The sequence below is a fragment of the Brassica oleracea genome, chromosome C7, assembly GCF_000695525.1.
Source record: "Brassica oleracea var. oleracea cultivar TO1000 chromosome C7, BOL, whole genome shotgun sequence".
NCBI lineage: Eukaryota > Viridiplantae > Streptophyta > Magnoliopsida > Brassicales > Brassicaceae > Brassica > Brassica oleracea.
The window spans coordinates 36,970,665-36,990,323 of NC_027754.1; the positions used below are offsets into that span (position 1 = coordinate 36,970,665).

The 19,659-nt window shown below is 40.7% G+C and overlaps 4 protein-coding genes across 9 annotated transcripts; 1 reads left to right on the forward strand and 3 right to left on the reverse strand.

Annotated features, from left to right (window-relative positions):
• Positions 1–3,222: 3,222 nt before the first annotated feature.
• Positions 3,223–4,299, reverse strand: LOC106303221. The gene has a single exon (XM_013739553.1). It carries the CDS (start codon positions 4,297–4,299, stop codon positions 3,223–3,225), a length of 1,077 nt encoding a protein of 358 aa, XP_013595007.1.
• A 1,484-nt stretch (positions 4,300–5,783) lies between these two features.
• Positions 5,784–9,393, forward strand: LOC106301602 (ACT domain-containing protein ACR2). 3 transcript variants are annotated; one of them, XM_013738047.1, is made up of 9 exons: positions 5,784–6,009; positions 6,099–6,167; positions 7,252–7,348; positions 7,440–7,491; positions 7,569–7,683; positions 7,767–7,834; positions 7,914–8,624; positions 8,704–8,808; positions 8,901–9,393. In XM_013738047.1, the coding sequence occupies exons 3-9, from the start codon at positions 7,278–7,280 to the stop codon at positions 9,267–9,269; spliced, it is 1,491 nt and encodes a 496-aa protein (XP_013593501.1). In that variant the 5' UTR covers positions 5,784–6,009; positions 6,099–6,167; positions 7,252–7,277; the 3' UTR covers positions 9,270–9,393. The 3 variants fall into 3 exon arrangements, with proteins under 3 accessions (XP_013593501.1, XP_013593502.1, XP_013593504.1); XM_013738048.1 differs by having other exon boundaries at positions 6,706–7,348; positions 8,901–9,269; XM_013738050.1 differs by having other exon boundaries at positions 7,261–7,348; positions 8,901–9,269.
• LOC106301603 (probable glycosyltransferase At5g25310) lies at positions 9,316–12,205 on the reverse strand. Its single transcript, XM_013738051.1, has 4 exons — positions 11,664–12,205; positions 11,384–11,559; positions 10,215–10,563; positions 9,316–10,137 (listed from the first exon to the last, which is right to left on the reverse strand). Exons 1-4 carry the CDS (start codon positions 11,907–11,909, stop codon positions 9,469–9,471), a joined length of 1,440 nt encoding a protein of 479 aa, XP_013593505.1. The 5' UTR covers positions 11,910–12,205; the 3' UTR covers positions 9,316–9,468.
• Positions 12,206–13,369: 1,164 nt separating this feature from the next.
• On the reverse strand, positions 13,370–18,338 carry LOC106307062 (probable sucrose-phosphate synthase 2). 4 transcript variants are annotated; one of them, XM_013743913.1, is made up of 14 exons: positions 18,244–18,338; positions 17,878–18,085; positions 17,705–17,794; positions 17,304–17,545; positions 17,161–17,224; positions 16,385–17,077; positions 16,162–16,278; positions 15,915–16,046; positions 15,628–15,804; positions 15,315–15,368; positions 15,177–15,239; positions 14,172–15,080; positions 13,951–14,078; positions 13,541–13,817 (listed from the first exon to the last, which is right to left on the reverse strand). In XM_013743913.1, exons 2-14 carry the CDS (start codon positions 18,073–18,075, stop codon positions 13,541–13,543), a joined length of 3,144 nt encoding a protein of 1,047 aa, XP_013599367.1. In that variant the 5' UTR covers positions 18,076–18,085; positions 18,244–18,338. The 4 variants fall into 4 exon arrangements, with proteins under 4 accessions (XP_013599364.1, XP_013599367.1, XP_013599365.1 ...); XM_013743911.1 differs by having other exon boundaries at positions 17,878–18,117; XM_013743912.1 differs by having other exon boundaries at positions 18,154–18,338.
• Between the last annotated feature and the right edge of the window lie 1,321 nt (positions 18,339–19,659).

Here is a 19,659-nt window from a genome sequence, read left to right on the forward strand (position 1 = left end):
GATCCCTTCAGATGGAAGCGAAGCTGTGCGCAAAGCACTCCAACCACGCATATCTGCACTGATGAACCAGGAACTAATCAAGGACCCTACTCCGGAATAGATTCATACGGCGCTGTTTGACATCCACCCGGACAAAGCCCCGAGACCCGACGGCTTCTCTGCAAGTTTCTTTCAGGCAAATTGGGACGTGGTAGGACCAGCAATTGTAAAAGAAATCCAAGCTTTCTTTGTATCTGGTCACCTGCCAAGCTCTTTAAATACCACACACGTCAGACTCATCCCAAAGACTACAGGAGCTAAAGGCGTAGCTGACTACCGTCCAATTGCCCTCTGCAACGTTTTCTATAAAATTATCTCGAAGCTGCTCTCCATTCGCCTCAAGGCAGTGCTCCCCTGCATCATTTCAGAGAATCAGTCAGCCTTTATCCCTGGCAGAGCTATATCAGATAATTTGTTGATAACTCATGAAACACTTCACTATTTAAAGATGTCTACAGCGGAAAAGAAGTGTGCCATGGCAGTTAAAACCGATATGAGCAAGGCCTATGACAGGGTGGAATGGAATTTTATCAGGATAGTGTTTCAAAGGCTAGGGTTCCACGACAAGTACACAAATCTGATCCTACAATGCATCACTACAGTATCCTACTCTTTCCTTGTTAATGAGAAGGTATATGGAGATGTTAGACCTAACCGTGGAATAAGGCAAGGAGACCCTCTCTCCCCCTATGTCTTCATCCTCTGTGGTGAGGTACTTTCTGGACTATGCAAGGCTGCGGAACAGACTGGCTCGCTCCAAGGAATCAGAGTCACTAGAGGTAGTCCAAGGGTGAGTCATCTCCTCTTTGCTGATGATACTATGTTCTTTTGCCAATCAAGCGAGGAGAGCTGCTCCACACTCCTGCAAATCCTAAAGGAGTATGAACACGCATCTGGTCAGAAGATAAACTCTTTGAAATCCTCAATAACATTCTCAAGAAAAACGTCCCAAGAGAAAAGAGAATCAGCCAAGAGGATACTTGAAATTCAAAAAGAGGGAGGAAATGGCAAATACCTTGGCCTTCCTGAGCATTTCGGTAGAAGGAAAAAGGATCTCTTCACAGCAATAGTGGACCGCATAAGACAGCGAGCCTCAAGCCTGGGGTCTCGACGCCTCTCAAAAGCCGGGAAGGTTACCATGCTCAAGTCTGTCCTATAGGCCATTCCCACCTACTCCATGTCCTGCTTTCTCCTCCCTGCAAGTCTTTGCAAAAGAATCCAGTCTGCGTTAACACGCTTCTGGTGGGATAGTGACGACCAGATAAGAAAGCTAAGCTGGATAGCATGGAGCTAACTAACTAGCCAAAAAGCTGAGGGAGGGCTACGCTTCCGAGAAATCCAAGAATTTAATCAAGCGCTCCTAGCTAAGATATCATGGAGGATCCTAACTAAGCCTGACTGTTTATTGGCCAGAGTTCTTACCGGTAAGTACTGTAGAAACAAAAGTTTCTTGGAAACTCCAGCTGCATTGTCTTGCTCCCATGGCTGGCGAGGACTCATGGGTATCACCAAAACAGAAGATCATACCTTGTGGCCCTATCTCAGAAGATATAAGTGATCTAAGAATCTCGGACCTTCTAACTACAGAGCAGAAGTGGAACAGGCAACGAGTGGAGGAGGTCATGCCAGAATTCTCTTCTCTGATCCTCTCCTTGAAACCAAGCACTACAGGAGCTGAAGATGGATACGTCTGGCACCCCATAAGTAATGGCATCTACACAGCAAAGTCGGGTTATTACTCCTTGCGAAGTATTGCGCAACAAATTACGGGAACAGGAAGCATACCTGGGGGGTTTGACTGGATCAAAGATGTGTGGGCAGGTGATTACTCCCCCAAGATTAAGACCTTCCTATGGTCAGCGATCCAGAAAGCCATTCCCATTGGAGAAAATCTACAGAGAAGGGATGTTACTCAAGAAGCCAAATGTATAAGATGTGGAGATCTGGAAATAGAAGCTCACATCTTTTTCAAATGTGATTTTGCGAGAAAGGTTTGGCAACAGTTTGATCTTTCACCAACTGTGGACATCGCTTCTCAAACAGGACTCAAAACGGCGTTAGTAGCCTCCAGGATAACCCGCTGCCTTCCCCCCCTAGGAGTCACCACCAACATACTTCCTTGGATCTTCTGGGCTATGTGGACAGCAAGGAATACACTAATCTTCGAAAAGAAAACCTTCACAGTGGAAGACACATCCATAAAAGGAATCAGGTTAGCTAGGGAATGGATTCAAGCTCAACCGGCTTCACACGCATCACCAGTAAGGGCTATGAGAGGAAGTACCAGCAGGCTAGTCCTCGAGGCAACCCACAGATCCTCCACCGACATTACAAACTGCAAAACTGACGCGGCGTGGGATAAGAAGACCAACACAGCCGGAATTGCTTGGATCATTGAAGACCCCCCCCCCCCGATCCATCGACTTGCGGGGAGCGATGATACATCAAATCATCTCCTCTCCTCTTGTGGCTGAAGCTCTAGCGGTGAGAGAAGCTCTCCAGACGGCGTCCTCCTTGAACGTGACACACCTTCGGATGTTCTCCGACAACCAAACCCTGATCAGGGCCATCACCGACAAGCGTTTCGAGAAAGAGATCTATGGCATCTCTTCTCTGTTTGTCGATCTAGACTTTTTCTATCTTCCAAGGGCTGAGAATGGACAGGCTGATGCCTTAGCCAAATACATTCTCAGAAACCCAAACCATGTAATGGGCCAGCCTATGGGCTAAACTCCTATTTCCTTTTTAGTAATGCAATTTTCGTTGACAAAAAAAAAACAATAATTTGTCCAGCTCTATTCGTAAACAGTAAAATAACGTAAAGAAGAACCATGCATATGAGTTTTGTATTAAAAAAACGTAAAGTACATAGTGTGAACATATTTATGTAGAGTTTGGCTGAAAAGCCCTCTACATGTGATATGACATGTGTCCATTTTAGTGTGAACGCATTTATTATAATGCTTTTACACGTGATATGTGTCCAGTTTAGTGTGAACGCATTTATTACAATGCTGATCTTTTAATATATAAGGTTATTGAAAAATATTCTAACAAAACTTTTGCTTAAACCCATATTTAGTTAACCAAGTTATCTAATTCTAACGTTAATATATTCAATGAAATGATCGTTTAAACGTTACAATATACTTCATTTGAGAGTTTTACAATGATTCAAATAAATCAATTTAAGATGACGTCTCTTGCAATGTTCATGAGCTGACTGATCCCCGCCGGAGAGAACTTCCGTGCGAACAGAAATGAGTCCTTCCTCGTTCCGCCGCCGTCTCCATACCTAAGACGTGCACTTCTCAGCTTTTGTATAAGTTCTGCCCCGACCTCAGATGGTTTATACGTTCGGGGATGACCATGGTCGCTAACACTCCAATCAACGTGCGTGAGCGTAGCGGAAACACACCCTTGTGGATCACGCATGTGGAGGAGAGTAGGGAAGTAATGCTCCTCAGGGTAACAAGTGTCTTTCCTTACGCAAGGCTTGTTGAACTTGGACCATATCTCCACGTCACTCACGACCATCCGTGCATGGCTTCTTGTCAGCGTCCAGAACTGTGAGCCTATTCGAAACTCCTCAGGTTGAACCTCGGGGAGCATCGCGTAAGGGCCACGCGCTGCCCACCTGTCGTGCCACCCTGGCTCGTTGTTGAGAATCTCGATGAAGCTCTTTGTGGAGGAGGCGAGTGTGTTGTAAGTGAAGTTGAAGGAGTGGAGTGGGATGCAAGAAGGGGAGAGAAGGATGAACATGTAGTTCGAAGGGTCGTCGAGAAGGGCGTGAGCAAGTAAACGACGCGCGGATGAGATGAGTGTTGGGGTGTGACGGTAAGCCGGTTTTGAGGACGGTATGATCCGGTTACGGAAGAAGTCTGGTTTTTGTTTTTGAGCCGGGTCAGCATGCACGTAGACGTTGCAGAGAGACTTGTGATGAGAGGTTTGGTTGAAGAAAAGCTCCCAAAGTGGTGCTAATGGAAGAGAAGTTGTTGTTAAGAACATGAAAGCGAGCTTCTTGGGAAGTTTAGGTGGTGGTTTTGGATTGACTTTAGAAGCTTGATGAAGCAGCAACTCATCGTTATTTAGTTGCTGAGAAGTAACTACTCGGTGAGGTGTATAGGTCGTACTAGAGTTTTGTATTACTAAGTAGGCCGGTTGATTAACGGCGACAGTGATGGCTAGCCGAGGTGCCGTGAAGGTCATGATGATAGCTAAGGGCACGCAAACAAGTAGAATGAAATACAAAGCCAACATATTTTATGTTAGAATTATTTGTTTACCATTCCACGATGTATGTAACAGTGAATCTTTAACTTTGGCTTATTTATATTAGCTAAACTTTTGTGACAGTATTATTTTTCTTTTCTTGTCATTAAAAAAAAAACTGAAACGTAGATGGTATGGCCATCACATTGTTTGTAATGTGAGAAGCTTTATTTGTGCTCTTTTCATGGCCCATTTGTTTACCAAAACGTGATCCTTGGCCTTTGTCACATACTCTTTCTTTTACGATACTTTACTCACATTTTATTTTCTTATAAATTTTCCTGAATTTAATCTTTGGCTTCAAACAGTAATCCTTTAAAACTGTGTTACAACGTGTTCAAATTAAAACAAAAATCTAATATTATAAATTGTTAAAGAGAGCATCTAAGGTTGGATAAAACAAAGTTTGCTGTGTTCTAAAAAATTCAAGTTGTCTGATTTAAAGATGGTCGACTGAATGGAATTAAGTACGAATATATCTCGTCATCTGTTACGTGTATCATATCTTCAGAGATACATTAGATGTTATTGTAATAATTTGGTCTTGCTAGTATTGTGATGACTGCAAAGAAAAACACAAGATATTAATCAAACATGCACGGCGGACTTGGAAAAGTGTTAAACATTCTGGATTTGAAACTTACAGGATTCAACTTTACCGTTTGGGTGGTCAAGCGACATAATTATCTAATTTTCATTGCGAACAATCAAATCTATCTGCCGCTAAGAGCATGTTTAATGGGGGAGTTCTTCAGGTGAAGTTCTTAACGGAATATAAGAACCTATTTCTTAATTTTTAACTAAAAAAAACTAAAAATCGGTTCTTAAATAACCGGTTCTTAGTTTTTTTTAGTTAAAAATTAAGAAACGGGTTCTTATATTTCGTTAAGAACCTCATCCTAAGAACCATTCATTAAACATGCTCTAATGGACATGTTCCAGAAGACTAAACGATTGGGCCTCGACCATCGGATATCCTGAGTTATCAATAATAACCCAAGATATTTATGTAACTCTTAAAATAGTATTGAAGAAGAAAGCTTATCATGTTATCATGCAACCTTTATATATATATGGAATCCACCGTTACAAGACTTGCACATCGCCAAACTCAAATAATATTTTATTCAAAAGAACATACCAGTAAAAAGTACAATAGACCAGGAGAAGAATAAACTCACTAAGAAATTATACAAGTCCACGAAAAGTATAACAAACTAAAGATCGACCCAGTTTACAGTATATAAAATGTTATGAACCGTTTTAAGTATTTTAATATTCTTAACAACAATTTGTTTAACCTAATTTCTCTCAAGAGCTCCTTTACTGTAACGATTTAAATCCTGAAATTGTATTATTTGTTTTCACTAAAGCTGCTACTAATGGGCCCGAACAATGTGAAGCCCAACATTAGAGTGAGAATTAATCGGTGGCGTCATTATTTAATTAAATATTCACGGCGTCACCGCCTCACCGGAAAAGCAAACCAGAGCTCCTGAAAGAAGGCAAAAGATTAATTCAAGTGTGAAGAAGAAACGGAGTTTGATTCTACGTAATAAATAAGTTCACACTGCCTTTGCTTCTTCTGTTTTTCGATTTGATTCGAGCACTGGCTTTTTGCCTTTTGTGTGGGAAAGAGACTACTGATATATAAAGGTTTCTCCTTTAAGACTTGGGGGAAGAGACTGATCTATAAAGGTTTCTCCTTTTAAGTATAAGAACTGATGTTTCTACTTTCTGCCTTAAGCTGCTTTTACTCTAAAAACTGAAGTGAATTTTCATGGCAGATTCTCGCAGGACTTAAACATCGCTATGCCCTTCACTTGCTTCACACCAACGCTTCCTTTATGCTTCAAGTAAGGATACTCTTCCACTTATATTCTTCTTCAGTTATGTGATCTGAACTATCTGTCAGTGGCTGCTGTGTATCTGTGCATGGCCTCTTTTAAGTAATGGATGTCCTTTTTGCTGTTGGCTTTAAGTAGAGATTAGATGATAGACACCCACACCCCCATTGTTTTCTTTGCAGTTTTCTCTGATATACTGTGGTTCATCAACGTTATAATTTGAAGGCATGTTCAGATTCTTCTAAGTAATGGTTTTTCAGTTTTTGATTAGAGAAGTTATTTGAGATGGGTATATTAACCATTTGGATTGTTGGTTTCATCATGAATACATTTCATGTTAATATGACATTCTTAGGTTAGTATTTTGTATATATATATATATATATATGCAGTGGAAGTGCTAACTACATAGTATTAGATAGTACAAATGATAAGGGTAAAGAGATCACACGTTCTTGTGTGTGTGACTTCTTGATTATTCACATCGAGCTAAAGATCTCTCACTTCTACTAAATTTAGAAAAATGATTTTAGTATATTATTAACAGAGATTCTGCAGCTCTGATTGCTCCATAAACTTAGGGAAACATGTGGCGGTTGATAAATTACAAGAGAGGAGAAGAAGCAAGAAAACATGGAACACCTTGTTTTTTTTTTTTTCACTAAAGTCTCTTACCGTTTCTTGTATTTGACCTTTGACAAGTTCTTGACCTATACTCTTTGCTACTCCCACCCCTATATATATTTAACCGAATCGAGAAATGATTTTGTCATTATCATCATTGCATATGTATCTATAATAGAACTAACTTCTTCCACACGTTATAACATACTAATCCCTCCTTAGCCTAAACATAGTAAAATGACTATCTTGTCAAATCCTTTGTATTCGAAGGTGGACATCTCTTCTTCCTCCTCTGTCTAAAACACCAAACTTCTTCTTTTTCTTTTACACTTTTAGCCTAAACGGTTTCGCTTATATACAAAATCATATCTGGTGGATACACACATCTCTCTGCATCTGCTGGGTTATATAAAGAATCTGTTACCTCTTCCTTCTTCATCTTGCATCTCTTGTCCTAATTATAATACAGGAATCACAGATTGTTTGGTAGAGACAATGCAGAAAGTTTGCTGGCCTTACTTTGATCCTGATTTTGACAATCTTGGTGAACGCATTTACGGTCCACCGTAAGCTCTTTGCTCTCTTCCTTCTGTTCCAAATCCTACAAAGAACAATTTTTCAACACCGTCTCCTTCTTTGGTGTGTGTAATTTTACAGATGCAGGGTCTACATAGACAACGACAGCATCCAAGATTGCACCGTTGTGAAGGTACGCACACAAGGTTACATGCAACATATTGGATCCATTGGTACATTGATCTGAAATGGTTTAATAATGAAATATAGGTGAATAGTGAGAACAAGCAAGGACTTCTTCTAGAAGTGGTGCAGATCTTGACAGACATGAATCTTATCATCACCAAGAGTTACATCTCTTCTGATGGCGGATGGTTCATGGATGGTACCTATCCAGTTTTCCTCATTTCCTCATTCTATGTAATCTTGATTAGTCTGATAAGAGATTAACTTACTTTCGTTTTGCAGTTTTCCATGTTAAAGACGAGCACGGCAGTAAACTCACTGATAAAACCGTCATCAACCACATCAAACATGTTCGGTCCTAAACTTATATATCTTCACTACTAAACTTATATTATTGTCTTTGATGATTTGAGTGGTTTTGTAATGTAGGCCATTGGCACGAGTAGGCGAGAGTCAGACTCTGTAAAAGCCAGTGAAGCCAATGAGAACGCAAACAACAATCCTTTGGAACCACCATTGATTGATCATGGTGAGCACACAGCGATAGAGATGACAGGAACAGACAGACCAGGCCTCTTCTCAGAGATATTCGCCGCTTTCGCCGACTTACACTGCAACGTCTTAGAAGCTCACGCTTGGAGCCACAACGCTCGCTTAGCCTGCATCGCCTACGTCTCCGACGACAGCACTCACGCCCCCATCGACGACCCCAGCCGCTTGGCTTCCATCGAGGACCACCTCAGCACCGTGATCCGCGCCACAGCGGATCCCGCCTCCAACTCGACGCACGTGGGGCACAAGGAGAACGAGACGGATAGGTTTCTTGCTGGACAAGGCAAAGGGTGTATGAACTCCAACGTGGAGAGACGGCTGCATCAGCTGATGCTCTCTGTGAGAGACTTCGACGAGCCGTTCTGTGGTGCTTCGTCGCTGTCGCTGTTTTCGTCTAAGGTGGAGTACTGCGAGAGGAAGACGACGAGTGTTTCTATTGGGAGTTGCGAAGATAGAGGGTATTCGATAGTGACGGTGAAGTCTAAAGATCGGAGGAGACTCATGTTTGATACGATATGTACTTTGATTGATATGCAGTACGTTATCTTCCACGCTGCTCTACGGTCTGATGGTGCTGATGCTTTTCAGGTTAGGACAAAGAACATTTAACATCTCTCTAGATGGGTTTGAATGTTTATTATGTCTTGGTTTTTTGAAAACCTTGTAGGAGTACTTCATCAGACACGTCGATGGACGTGCGCTGAACACTGAAGGAGAGAAGGAGCGTGTGATGAAATGCCTTGAAGCTGCTATAGAACGTCGTGTTTGCGAGGTAAAAAGAGAAAAGACCTTCTTGACTTCTCTAGTTAAGAATGGTAAAACAAGTTGTGGTGTGTATGTGTGGTGTGTGTGTGGGTAATGCAGGGGGTGAAGTTGGAGCTATGTGCAGAGAACAGAGTTGGCTTACTCTCTGATATATCTCGTGTGCTACGTGAGAACGGCTTGACTGTTGTTCGTGCAGACGTGGAGACACAGGGACAGAAGTCTCTCAACGCTTTTTACGTCAGAGACATTTCCGGGAACAAGATCGATATGGAGTTTGTGGAGTCAGTGAAGAAAGAGATGAGACCTATCCACCTCGAGGTTAAGAATGAAGACAGACCAGAAGACAGACGTGAACAGCTAGCCTTGGCTGCACCTCAACAGCAACCACAAGTACACCGTTTCTCGCTCGGTGAGATCCTAAGGTCGCAGATAGAGCGACTTTCACACAACTTCGTCCCGACCAAATGATTAATAGTTCAAGTAGTTTGGTATAAAAGATTAGAAAGTTTGCAATAAACTCACCATTGGTTTATAGTAATAACACCAAATGTATGTTCTCCAGTTATATATACTAGACGTTATGGTACTACTACACTTGTGAAGCATGAGTTAAAAGAAAGCTAACAAAATGTTTTTTTTTATACGAGCTAACGTATCTGTTCTCTCTTTACGTGAGCCTCAAGTTAAGCCTACGTAGCCAAATGGAGTGAAGCGTCATGTGAAACGCATCGTACCTCTTAGGTGGATCGTTGAGCTCGAAATGTCTCCTCACGTACCTCAAGTTACGTTTAAGACTTTGGTATTTCTCATCGGAGATGGACGTTAGAATCTCCTTCAGCCTCGGAATCTCTGAGACGTCGACCTGTACAGAGAAAGTCTCCCAGCGAAGGATATCACTGAAGGGCAAGACAAAGTTAACGGAGAGGATGACGGGGATGCACTCGGAGTAGATGGCTTCGATGAGTCTAGGGCTAGCTACCTCGTAGCCACTGGGACAGAAACAGAACTTTGAGCTTCTCATGAAGTCGTAGTAGTTCAAGTGTTTTGGAAGGTACTCGAACACGGGCATGTCAGGGTCACGTTGTTTCCAGTGGTCTAAGAGAATGGGACGGACCGGACCGTGGACTCCACCTGCGAAGAAGGCGAGGTGTGGCCTTGGGGAAGTCATTAGGGTTTTAGAGAGGCGGAGTTGGGGATGAACTTCACCACCGTAGAGTTTGATCTCAGGGAGAGTCGCGTCTTTTGCGGGGTTGAACCCTTCTGATGAGTTTGCGTTGCACATGACTCGGATTGATTTGTTGAAGAGATCTTCATTGGCTTTTGAAGTGAGAGGTCCCTGCATTAGGATCAACGATTAAAAAAAAACAACCAGTCTTGACACGCAAGCATGAATATATAAGAGTGTTAAATTACCCAATCGTGACACGCAAGCATGAAGTGATCAGCTCCACTGGTTCGGTTCCAGAAAGGGTGTTTACTAGATATCAATCTGATGTAGTCAGAAGCAAACGTTCTGAGAGGTTCAACGTCAAAGTTATATTCGTACAAGTAACTGACCAGCCAAGTAACACTAAAGGGCAAGAAGTAAACATGGGCTTGGTCAGGGTCGTATGTACGGAACTTAGTCCTACTTTTCTCCATCTCCATAATGAATCTGCCTTCAACCGCGTATACACTCTTGCAAGGTCCGTCGTGAACTAACGGTGGCTCACCTTCTTCGTATACATACACCTTAAACCTCTTCTCCATCTCCAAGTAACTCCTGTTTAAATTTTTTTTTTTTTTAAAATTCAGCATCTTTCACAGATCAATGTTTTTGTTGCCTTGATACTACTATACTACTGCATGCTGCAGCTATCTGACACTTGGAACGCGCATTTGAAGTTAATTTTTTTTTTGAAAAAAAGCTAAGTGTTGACTAAAAGTGTTTATGGACCACCATACAATTATTAAGCAGGTCATGACATAAGTATAAAACTGTAACTGCAGTCTAATAATATAGCTGCTGAGCCGCAATTGGTAAAATGCCAAAATGTGCAAAGAAAGTGACGTATAACAGACCTTAATCCGGTAGCAGAGTTAAATTGCACCGCCTAAGTTTTGTATAGCATATCCTATATAGTCTATATATATTCTCAAAATGAATTGAATTTTGCTTGTGAAAGGAGTTTCTTGAATCAGTGAGTGGGTTTCATCATGAAAATAATAAGTAATTTTAGTATATACTTTTTCAGAGACTATGATACAAAAACTAGTGGTGTCTATGCGGTGTGTGAACTCTTTCGATACAAACAATAACCAAATTTAGAATTTTTGAGTTTCATTGGTCCACACTCATATCGACTCTTAGCGTCACTTAGAAGGGTTATTTTTAATAATTACTACGCCAAAGCCAGAAAAAATATTAGCCGTGAGCAAGAAAAATGATCGTTAAAGCAAAGTTTTTAACTCAGAGTTTTGGAAGGCTTAAGACCTTTTCTTTTGTCTTGAATCTAAAGTTTCTCTAATTTAAATATTTACTTATGAAATATAATAATAATAATTTAGTTTAAAAAAAAAGATAGTAATAATAATAAACTTACTGAGATAAAGCCGAGGGATTACGGTAGACTTGTGCGTTGGGAAGATCAACGCTGAACAATGTAGCGTTACGGTTAGAAGAAGCTGCTTCTCGTATAGAAGCTCTTGCCTTGCTTAGTCCTACTTCCACCGTTCTTCTCCGGTTTAGCTTATTCTTCTTCTCCGGTTTACTCCGCAACTGATTCAAACACACACATTCACATGACTAAACCGGACCGCAACGATAATTCGAATTTAACAAAAAAAAACGGATCATGATGATGATGATGAAGGAAGGCTTACAGTGGCGTTCCTCGATCTGACGGAGAGGATCTGCTGAGAGACGACGTCACGAGAATCCACGGCTCTGTTTTCGTCCCCCGCATTGTAAAAGCTTCGTCGCAGCTCGCTTTCCGGGAAAGAGAACTCGAGTTTCTGAAGAGAGTAGTCGAAGAAGGAGATCGAGCAGCGAGAGATCGCGAATACGAGTGCGATTGATCCGACGCAGATCGATAGGAAACAGAATCTCGTGTACTGATGCTTATCCATTTTACTTCTCTGTTCTCCGAAAGAGGAAGGACATATACTGCGTTCGATTATTTTCCTTTCCCGGGAAAATCGAAAGAGAGAGAGATGAAGAAGAAGAGTGAGTGAGTGAGTGAGTCTCTCTCTCCTTGTGACGAGATGAATAGGCGCGGAGAGAAGGAAGTTTGGTTTTGGTTGTTAATGGAGTTTTTTTACAAGTGTTTTATAATTATATAATACGAGTTTGCACCGTTTGAATGAATCCACACGATTCATCTCATGTGTTCTTATTATCCCTTTTTTTTAATTGGTCTCTTAACATTGACTGCATAAAAGAGAAACATATATAAGGTGTTATTTTATACCTTTTTATAATTTTCTACTTGATTTCTTAGCATTTATTACCCTCTTTTATCCATCTAGGGAGAAACTTAAGAGAATTCACATTGGAATGAATTTAATTTCTATATATCATTTCATAATTTCTTGTACGTGTTGTTCAACTTTTTAATGTGGTTTTATCCTACATGTTATTATTTAAGAATTTAATATAAAGTTTTAAGAAAAATTTGAAGAACCTAAAGTGTCACTTGGACGTAATTTATTGAAAGCTTCGTACAAACTTAAAAATTGTTGCAGTATGGTTTTAATATTAGCAAAACCAAATGAATATATATTTATATATAGATTTTGATTACTATTAATTGAAGTGCGGTGTAGATTTTGATTACTATTAGGTCTGTACCGTCACAGTTTACCATTTAAAACTTTAATCTGAAACTTTTAAAATTCAGTCATTCAGCAACACACCCTTCCCTAAAACTTTTAAAAGAAAAGTAGAAAACAGTCCAAACAATACAAATTTCGTAGAAAGTTTCCATAGAATTAATGTAGTTATATCTTTATCCAAGTACTGATCTTTATAATGAGAACATTTAAATATATTTTTTTTTTTTTGGTTTTGGAACAACAAAGTTTAAGACTTGTGTGTATTGCACGTTTTATCTTTATTTTCCCCGCATCACCGTTTTTCTCCCCACTAAATCCTGTTTTTTCTATAAATTGTTTTAAACGGCAGATGTGCTCTCATGAATAGCACACATGGCAGAGGGATGCACAGAGGATATATGATTTTTTTTACCCAAGATTAGTTACGTAAAGCGAAAGCTCCTTAGACATCATTGGGGATTGGTGTATTCATACAAATTACTATTCCTTCCGTTTCGATTTAACTGTCAATGTATGAAAAAAAATTTGTTTTAAAATAAGTATCGTTTTAGAGTTTCAATACAAAATTTATTAATAAAATTCTCCAATTTATTTTTTCTATTGGTTAAAATATGGTTAGATGTATAACTAAGTGTGATTTTATTTTGGAAATATACAAAATCATATGTTTTCTTAATCTATGTGCATAAACCTAGAAGGACAATTAAATGAAGCGGAAGAAATAATAAATATTTAAATGTATAAGCTGCTATATATTGTGGAAATAACTCAATATAGTGGCTCTTATATTTCCAATGATCCCTCGAGTTTTTATAAAGAAAAAAACATACGGTACTTGTTTTATTAGTCAAGGAAAAAGGAAGAATACTTGAGTACCTTTAATGTTTTATCATCATATCATCATACAAAGGACGCAACCTCATATCTCAGATTTTTACGCCGAGCTTCTCAAGAGCAGCCTTAATGCAGTCGCGGTCACATTGTTCCGCTTCGGTGATGTTGGGACTGTTAACTGGAGTCACGTCCTCTAGTGGGTAGCTTCTGTTGCCATGAAGCACACGTGCGGTTGCATCACTAGCTAGACCTTTGACTATTACTGTCTTGTGCACTCCTCCAACCAGCCCTTCGTAGTCCGTGTCTCCGCTGTCTCCCACAAAAACCACCATCTTCGATAAATCCACTCCCCACCTCACCAGCAAATACCTGAAGAAACCAGAGAGGTAAGTTCTTTGGTGTGGTGATCAGAATGAGAGAGGTTCTAGATCTTGAAATGCAAACTTCAATGCATAAATTAGCGTTTGAAGTCATCTATGTTTCTAGTAGAGTCAGAAGATACCTGAGGGCCTGAGATCGTGAAGCAAGGACGGGGATTACGTTCAGCTTAGTTCCTCCTTTGCAGTATACTGCATTGCAACGCAAAGCCTGAACTCTCATCAACTTTCTCAGCTCCTTTACCGGAGGTACCTGCCAAGAGCATCATATGTAGCCAACCCACCACGTTAGGAATACTCAAAGTTGAGGGAATACATATTGTATAATTATCGAGTTTTATTTTACCAAAGTCGGCTCTTTGACTTTGAAAGATAGGCAATAGTTAGATGAGGAAGATTCATCTTCCGATAGAATCTCGCCATCATGTTGCCCCTTCTTCTTCTCGTGTACTGAACTGATCCAACGGACCAAAGTCTTTCTCAGGCTCTCTCCTCCCCACCTGTACTCTATGTGTGAATGGTAATCTGATTCTAGCGCATAAGGTAGTTTGTTCTTGTCTTCAGATGCAGATGATGTGAAGTAGAGTTCACTTCCACTGTTGCAGATCACGGCGTCAAAATCTTGAGGGTTTAATCCTCCTGAAAGAATCGTGGAATGAGTCTCGGATATATTCATTGAAGTTGAGAGGATGAATCCTATCGAAGACCCGTTTCTTCCGCCCACATCAGTAACTGTTTTAACCACTTCAAGAAGATCTGAGGCTTTGTCACAGTCCACGGAGATAACAAAGATATACTTCCGTTTTTTAAGTGTCGGAATCTTGCCACTTCCATAGACCTTGTCCGTCGATGTGCTCTTTGGCGCCAGTGTTGAAACAGCTTTCTCTAGCTTCGATTTTCTTTCACCAGAGTTCTCTTCAGCATCTAAATTGGTGCTCTTACCTTCTCCTTTCTCTCCGTCTAAGGAAAGTTTTAGGTTCAGAGAGATATCATTGATGTCTCTGAGGGAATCACTAGGTGAATCAGGGTCAGAGTTTTCAAAATCAGTGCTCTGCCACTGAGGATGTCTTTGCTTGCACGCTGCTATTCGAGACAGGTAGGTCTTGCAGTGCTCTGGCCAAGAAAATAGGTGTATGTTTTTTAGGCCGTTCTGTCTGCATCTTGTCCAGAGATTTTTGTCTGAAACTAGTTTCAGGAGAGCATCAGCTATAGCTTGCTGATCATGAGGGTCAACCAAAAGACCATTGTCAAGAACCTGTCAATTAATTAGACCATTTTATCAGAAGGTTTATTTCATGGAAGTATAGGATCACAAATGTAAAGTTATTCTGTAATATGGGGAGATATAAACCCGGTTAATGTCGACAGGACCTCCATTTTTTGTTGCAACAATGGGCAATCCATGAGCTCCTGCCTGTTAGGCACATCGCTTGGTCAAAAGATAGAATGACAGAGAACAGAACACTTAAGAGAAAACAAAGACAGTTACCTCAATTAGAGTCAGTCCAAATGGTTCAATCACAGCTGGATTGATAAAAACTCCCTGAGAAAAATGATTTGAGATAAGATGGATGAACAAACTGCTTTAGAGTAACAGCTGCAGAAATACAAGCTAACATCCTATACGTTGAAAATTTTTATTGGCTGAATGGACTATGAAGTAAAGTTATACTTTCAGAACCCATATTACTATATCAGTTAAAGAGTCAAAAGACACAACGATGGATAAATTGGGACAGAAATGAGCTATGAAGAGAAAAGTATCGGTAAGAACTGTATTTGAAATGAGTCTAGAACCTTACTTTTGTTTTGGCTCCTAAGCGGTAAATCTCTGGCACATCAGATTGTTTGTGATGCTTAGGCATTGCCACTTGACCATAAAGATCATACTTGTCGATCAGTTTCAGAATTGAAAGGAGCACCGAAGCATTGGTGCTAGACAATTCATCGATATCATCTCGGTTTCCCATTATCAAAGTCTGCAATTAAAAGAGAAACAAAAAAAATGTGCAAAAGTGAAACATTGCCCATGAAAACTAAAAGCGGATCATAGATTTCTTCGAAAGAGAAGATAAAGAAGATGACTTACAAGGTTAGCAAGTTCCCTTAATGGACGACATTCTCCAAATGCTTTGACTAGAGTTACCAAGTTTTTCTTAGGGTCTGGCCGAGCAAGAGCGAGTATCATGGGCTTGCGGGGGTTAGAAAAGAAACGCATAATCTGCCCAAGTGAAGAGTTTACAGTAAATATAAAGGTAGCACTGAAACAACTTGCAGGTAACACTGTCACGACATGATGAAACAAAAAGTGTTTATTGGTCCAAGATTTTACAAACCTCAGACCAAATTGGCGGATCAGGAGATTGTGGATTCTCATCGTCTCTTACTCCTTCCCCATCGTTATCCACATCATGTGGTACAATGTGATGAAATTCCATTCCTGGAGGAATCACCTACATTAAGACAACAAAGCTACCAATCAACACAAAGAAATGTTCAGAAACAGAAATCACCTGTAGCAGAGAGTAACTAAGAAGACAGGATGGAGGTGATACTTACCACCATGCGAGGCATAAACCTGCCATGACAGCTCACACCCCTTTTCATCCTGGCCCTGAGTTTCCGCTCCAAAACTGGATCAAAACCATCATAAAGACGCCACTGCTCTTCTATCTCTTGCCTTGTGCTAGTGATAATGATCTCAGAGGCATCAAGGCACAGCTCCTCTGCCTCAATCCGCCTCATTATTTTGTAGTTAGAATTTATCTCTTCTTTCGGCCGGCCTTGTTTCAGGAGTTGCTCTAGCTTATCACGACCAAGAGAATGTCCGGTGAAAACCATCGGTACATTTAGAGCCCCCGAGAGAAGTGCGGTGGAGTCGCCTGCATCTGCATAGTGCCCGTGAATAGCAACAGGCCAAACCGGTTTCCCACCACCGATATGCTCACTAAGAGCTTTGGACATCTGCATGACATGGCTAAGCGCCCTGTCAACAAACTCAGGGATGTGAGGCCAGAGGAGCTCTTTCTCTACATATTTATCTTTTGGACCGAATGGAATACGGATTATATAAGCTCCACTACTCTCTCCATGCTCCTGATCTGTGTCTGTGTCCAGAGGATTAAGCATCTCAGAAGGTTCGGCATAGCTCCAGTCAACGTCCGGTGCTGATACCTGACGGGTCAGCAAATCAACCCGGTAGACTCCCGGCATTGATCCCAAAGCCCTTGCAAGTTCCACAACATACTTCACCTGTTTGCCAGTAAAACGTTAAACGCTGTGTGAAAAAAAAAAAAAATACAAGTTGAATGAAATAAACATTGCAGAAAGCCAACCTGTCCACCGGTATCAGAATCTCGACCAAGCTCCATGTTTTCACCTCGTATCAAACCGTGAAGACTGCAAGAAGAGCTCCAAATAAAACCACCATTAGCTTCTAATGTGTTGAAAATTTCAATCAAGTAACATATATATATACCTTATTAAGACGATGTAGAGCTTCTTTTCTTTGGGTTGAGCAAACCAGCTCTCAAACACATCAACAGAGCTGATCCGAGACATTCTCCCTTTGCTGCTATCAGTAGGAGTAAGAATCTCACCAGGCACGTCAGCTTTCTCTCCTTCGGATAAGTCCTCTGACATATCAGCAGTAGCCTCCAAGCGTGCTCTCTCTCGCAAGAGATGACGTTTAGCAGTACGCTTAGCATACTTCCCTGCAACCTAAGTGAATCACACAACAAATGTTGACTAAGGACAAAAAAAAAAAATCAAGAAAGAGTAAACACAATAACGATTCTTCTAACAGTATCTCAGATTACTCTTTAACACAATTCACAGAAACAAATAATCAAAAAGATTGAAACAACTATCATGATCAACCTGCTTCTTCTGGCGAGCGAGATTCCAAATCCTCCAGCAGAGATTCTCAAGCCTCGTGTTCCTCTCCTGCGGACTTCTAGTTGCAGCAGCCTGTGCAGAACCAATCCAACGATAAAAGTAAAAAAAAAAATCAAAAGAGAGGGATGAGACGAGAGTGTAGTGTAAGTGTATACCTGAATCCAAGAGCGGTGGAGATCAGTCTCATCGAATCCAGTGATGACCTCCTCGACGAAATAACGAGTGGGACTGAAATGGCCACGCTCTCTTAGAAGCAGCGAGGATTTGGAGTCGCTGTATTTGGAATCGCCGATCCCCGGCTCCGCGGCGAGGATCGCCTCCAGGTAGCTGTTCACCCAGTCGTTTCCCACCATTCTCCGCGATCTGAACGAGAAATGGAAAAACTAGAGCCGGTCCTGCAGAATATACTTCGTCCGATCAGAATCAATTACACTTTGATTTCGAAAATATGAATGCAGGTTACGAGGAAAGGGAGATGGATCAAGCGATCGTAGGAAGAGAGAGATGGGAGATGGAGTTACAGAGGATATCGAGAGAGTCAGAGAGATCAGTTTTTTTTGGAAGTGGAAGCTTCGAGTTTCCCTACGCATGAGTGAGAAGCGGGAGGGAGTGATTGGGAGATGTATCTGGAAAAAGGGAGAAAGTTTTATTTTTTACCTTCATTTATACTCTTCGATTTTAAAATTAATTAAAAAAAAAAAACAATTAGGGCCTTTTGTTTCTGGGCCGCGTCTTCCTTTTTTTGTGTTTGGCGTTTAGGGTTGCTAATTCCTAATTAGTAGTCGTCTTAGGTATCTAATTCTTTTTTCTGTTGGGCTTTTGCCTTTGATCTGTAACCCAATATAACTCAAGAGAGTGCAGCTAGGGTTAACTGTTTTTTTGTATACTAAAAAAAGGCTTATTTGCGAAATAACTTATAGCCAAAGAAAGAAAATAAATAAATTAGTTTTGTAGAAAGAGGATAGAAAGATAGGAAGAGAAGTCGGCGCGTCGTGGCGGGGAAGCTTCCTTAGTTCCGCCGTCGTCGGCTCTAGTCCCCGGGGGTGAAGGCTATCACAGCTTCGCGTCGCCGAATCTCGTCCCCTAGTCCTTTAGGGTTTGGTCCTTTTAGTTTAATTTTATCTCATCGCTTTAATTTTAGGTTGTTGTTTATGCTCTCGTCGGAGGAGAGTGGAGTTCTCCGGTGGAAACGGTTATGTTGCATGTGATATTTTCTTTGGGTGGTTGCGGTGAACGGTGGTGGAGGAGATCTCGCCATGGCGATCGATTCTCTCCGGTTTTAGAGGCCCAAAGATGTTTGCGGTGAGGTTTGGTGGAGCTGCGGAGCTCCTTTTGGTCGAGAGATCTGAAGGCTGATCTCCGGCGAGGATGAGAAGTGGTGGAGATGAGACGCCCGTGTGACACGTGCCCCCTCGTCGTCGAGGATGGCAACACGTGTCCTCGCATTGAAAAAGCTGGACATTCGAGGCGGCTCTATCCGGTTATGAGATTAGGGTTTCTCAAGTTGTGCCGGAGGGTTATGGACCCAATTGGTTATCGAGTTTGGGTTTTTATTCTGGGCTTTTATTGTAATTTTCTTGGGTTTGGCCCGTATCCTTTAATATTAAAAACATATTGACGGAAAAAAAAATATATATATATAGGAAGAGAAGATGTTATTTTGATTAGTTAGTGAATTATAGTTTTTTTGTTTGGTTAATGAATGCAATTTCCATACTAATAACTAAGGGTTAACTATTTCGTTGAAGAAAAAGAAATACTCCCTCCGTTTCATATTAAGTGTTGTTTTAGATAATTTTTTTCGTTACAAAATAAGTGTCGTTTTCGATTTTCAATGCAAAATTTATTAATTTTATGCAAAATTTAGTTTTTTATTGGTTGAATATGTTTATGTGTATAGGTAATAATGTTTTTTTATAGAAAATGTACAAAATTAA

Coding starts and splice junctions, on each gene's coding strand:
- LOC106303221 (XM_013739553.1), bottom strand. CDS start 4,299: ATGTTGGCTTTGTATTTCATTCTACTTGTTTGCGTGCCCTTAGCTATC.
- LOC106301602 (XM_013738047.1), top strand. CDS start 7,278: ATGCAGAAAGTTTGCTGGCCTTACTTTGATCCTGATTTTGACAATCTT. Junction 7,492..7,568: donor AAGATTGCACCGTTGTGAAG/GTACGCACACAA, acceptor AATGAAATATAG/GTGAATAGTGAGAACAAGCA. Junction 7,835..7,913: donor TCATCAACCACATCAAACAT/GTTCGGTCCTAA, acceptor TTTGTAATGTAG/GCCATTGGCACGAGTAGGCG.
- LOC106301603 (XM_013738051.1), bottom strand. CDS start 11,909: ATGGATAAGCATCAGTACACGAGATTCTGTTTCCTATCGATCTGCGTC. Junction 10,564..11,383: donor AATCCCTCGGCTTTATCTCA/GTAAGTTTATTA, acceptor AAATTTAAACAG/GAGTTACTTGGAGATGGAGA. Junction 10,138..10,214: donor TGCTTGCGTGTCACGATTGG/GTAATTTAACAC, acceptor ATCCTAATGCAG/GGACCTCTCACTTCAAAAGC.
- LOC106307062 (XM_013743910.1), bottom strand. CDS start 18,075: ATGGTGGGAAACGACTGGGTGAACAGCTACCTGGAGGCGATCCTCGCC. Junction 17,225..17,303: donor CTCTACATCGTCTTAATAAG/GTATATATATAT, acceptor CTCTTCTTGCAG/TCTTCACGGTTTGATACGAG. Junction 15,369..15,627: donor GCTTAGGAGCCAAAACAAAA/GTAAGGTTCTAG, acceptor CATTTTTCTCAG/GGAGTTTTTATCAATCCAGC.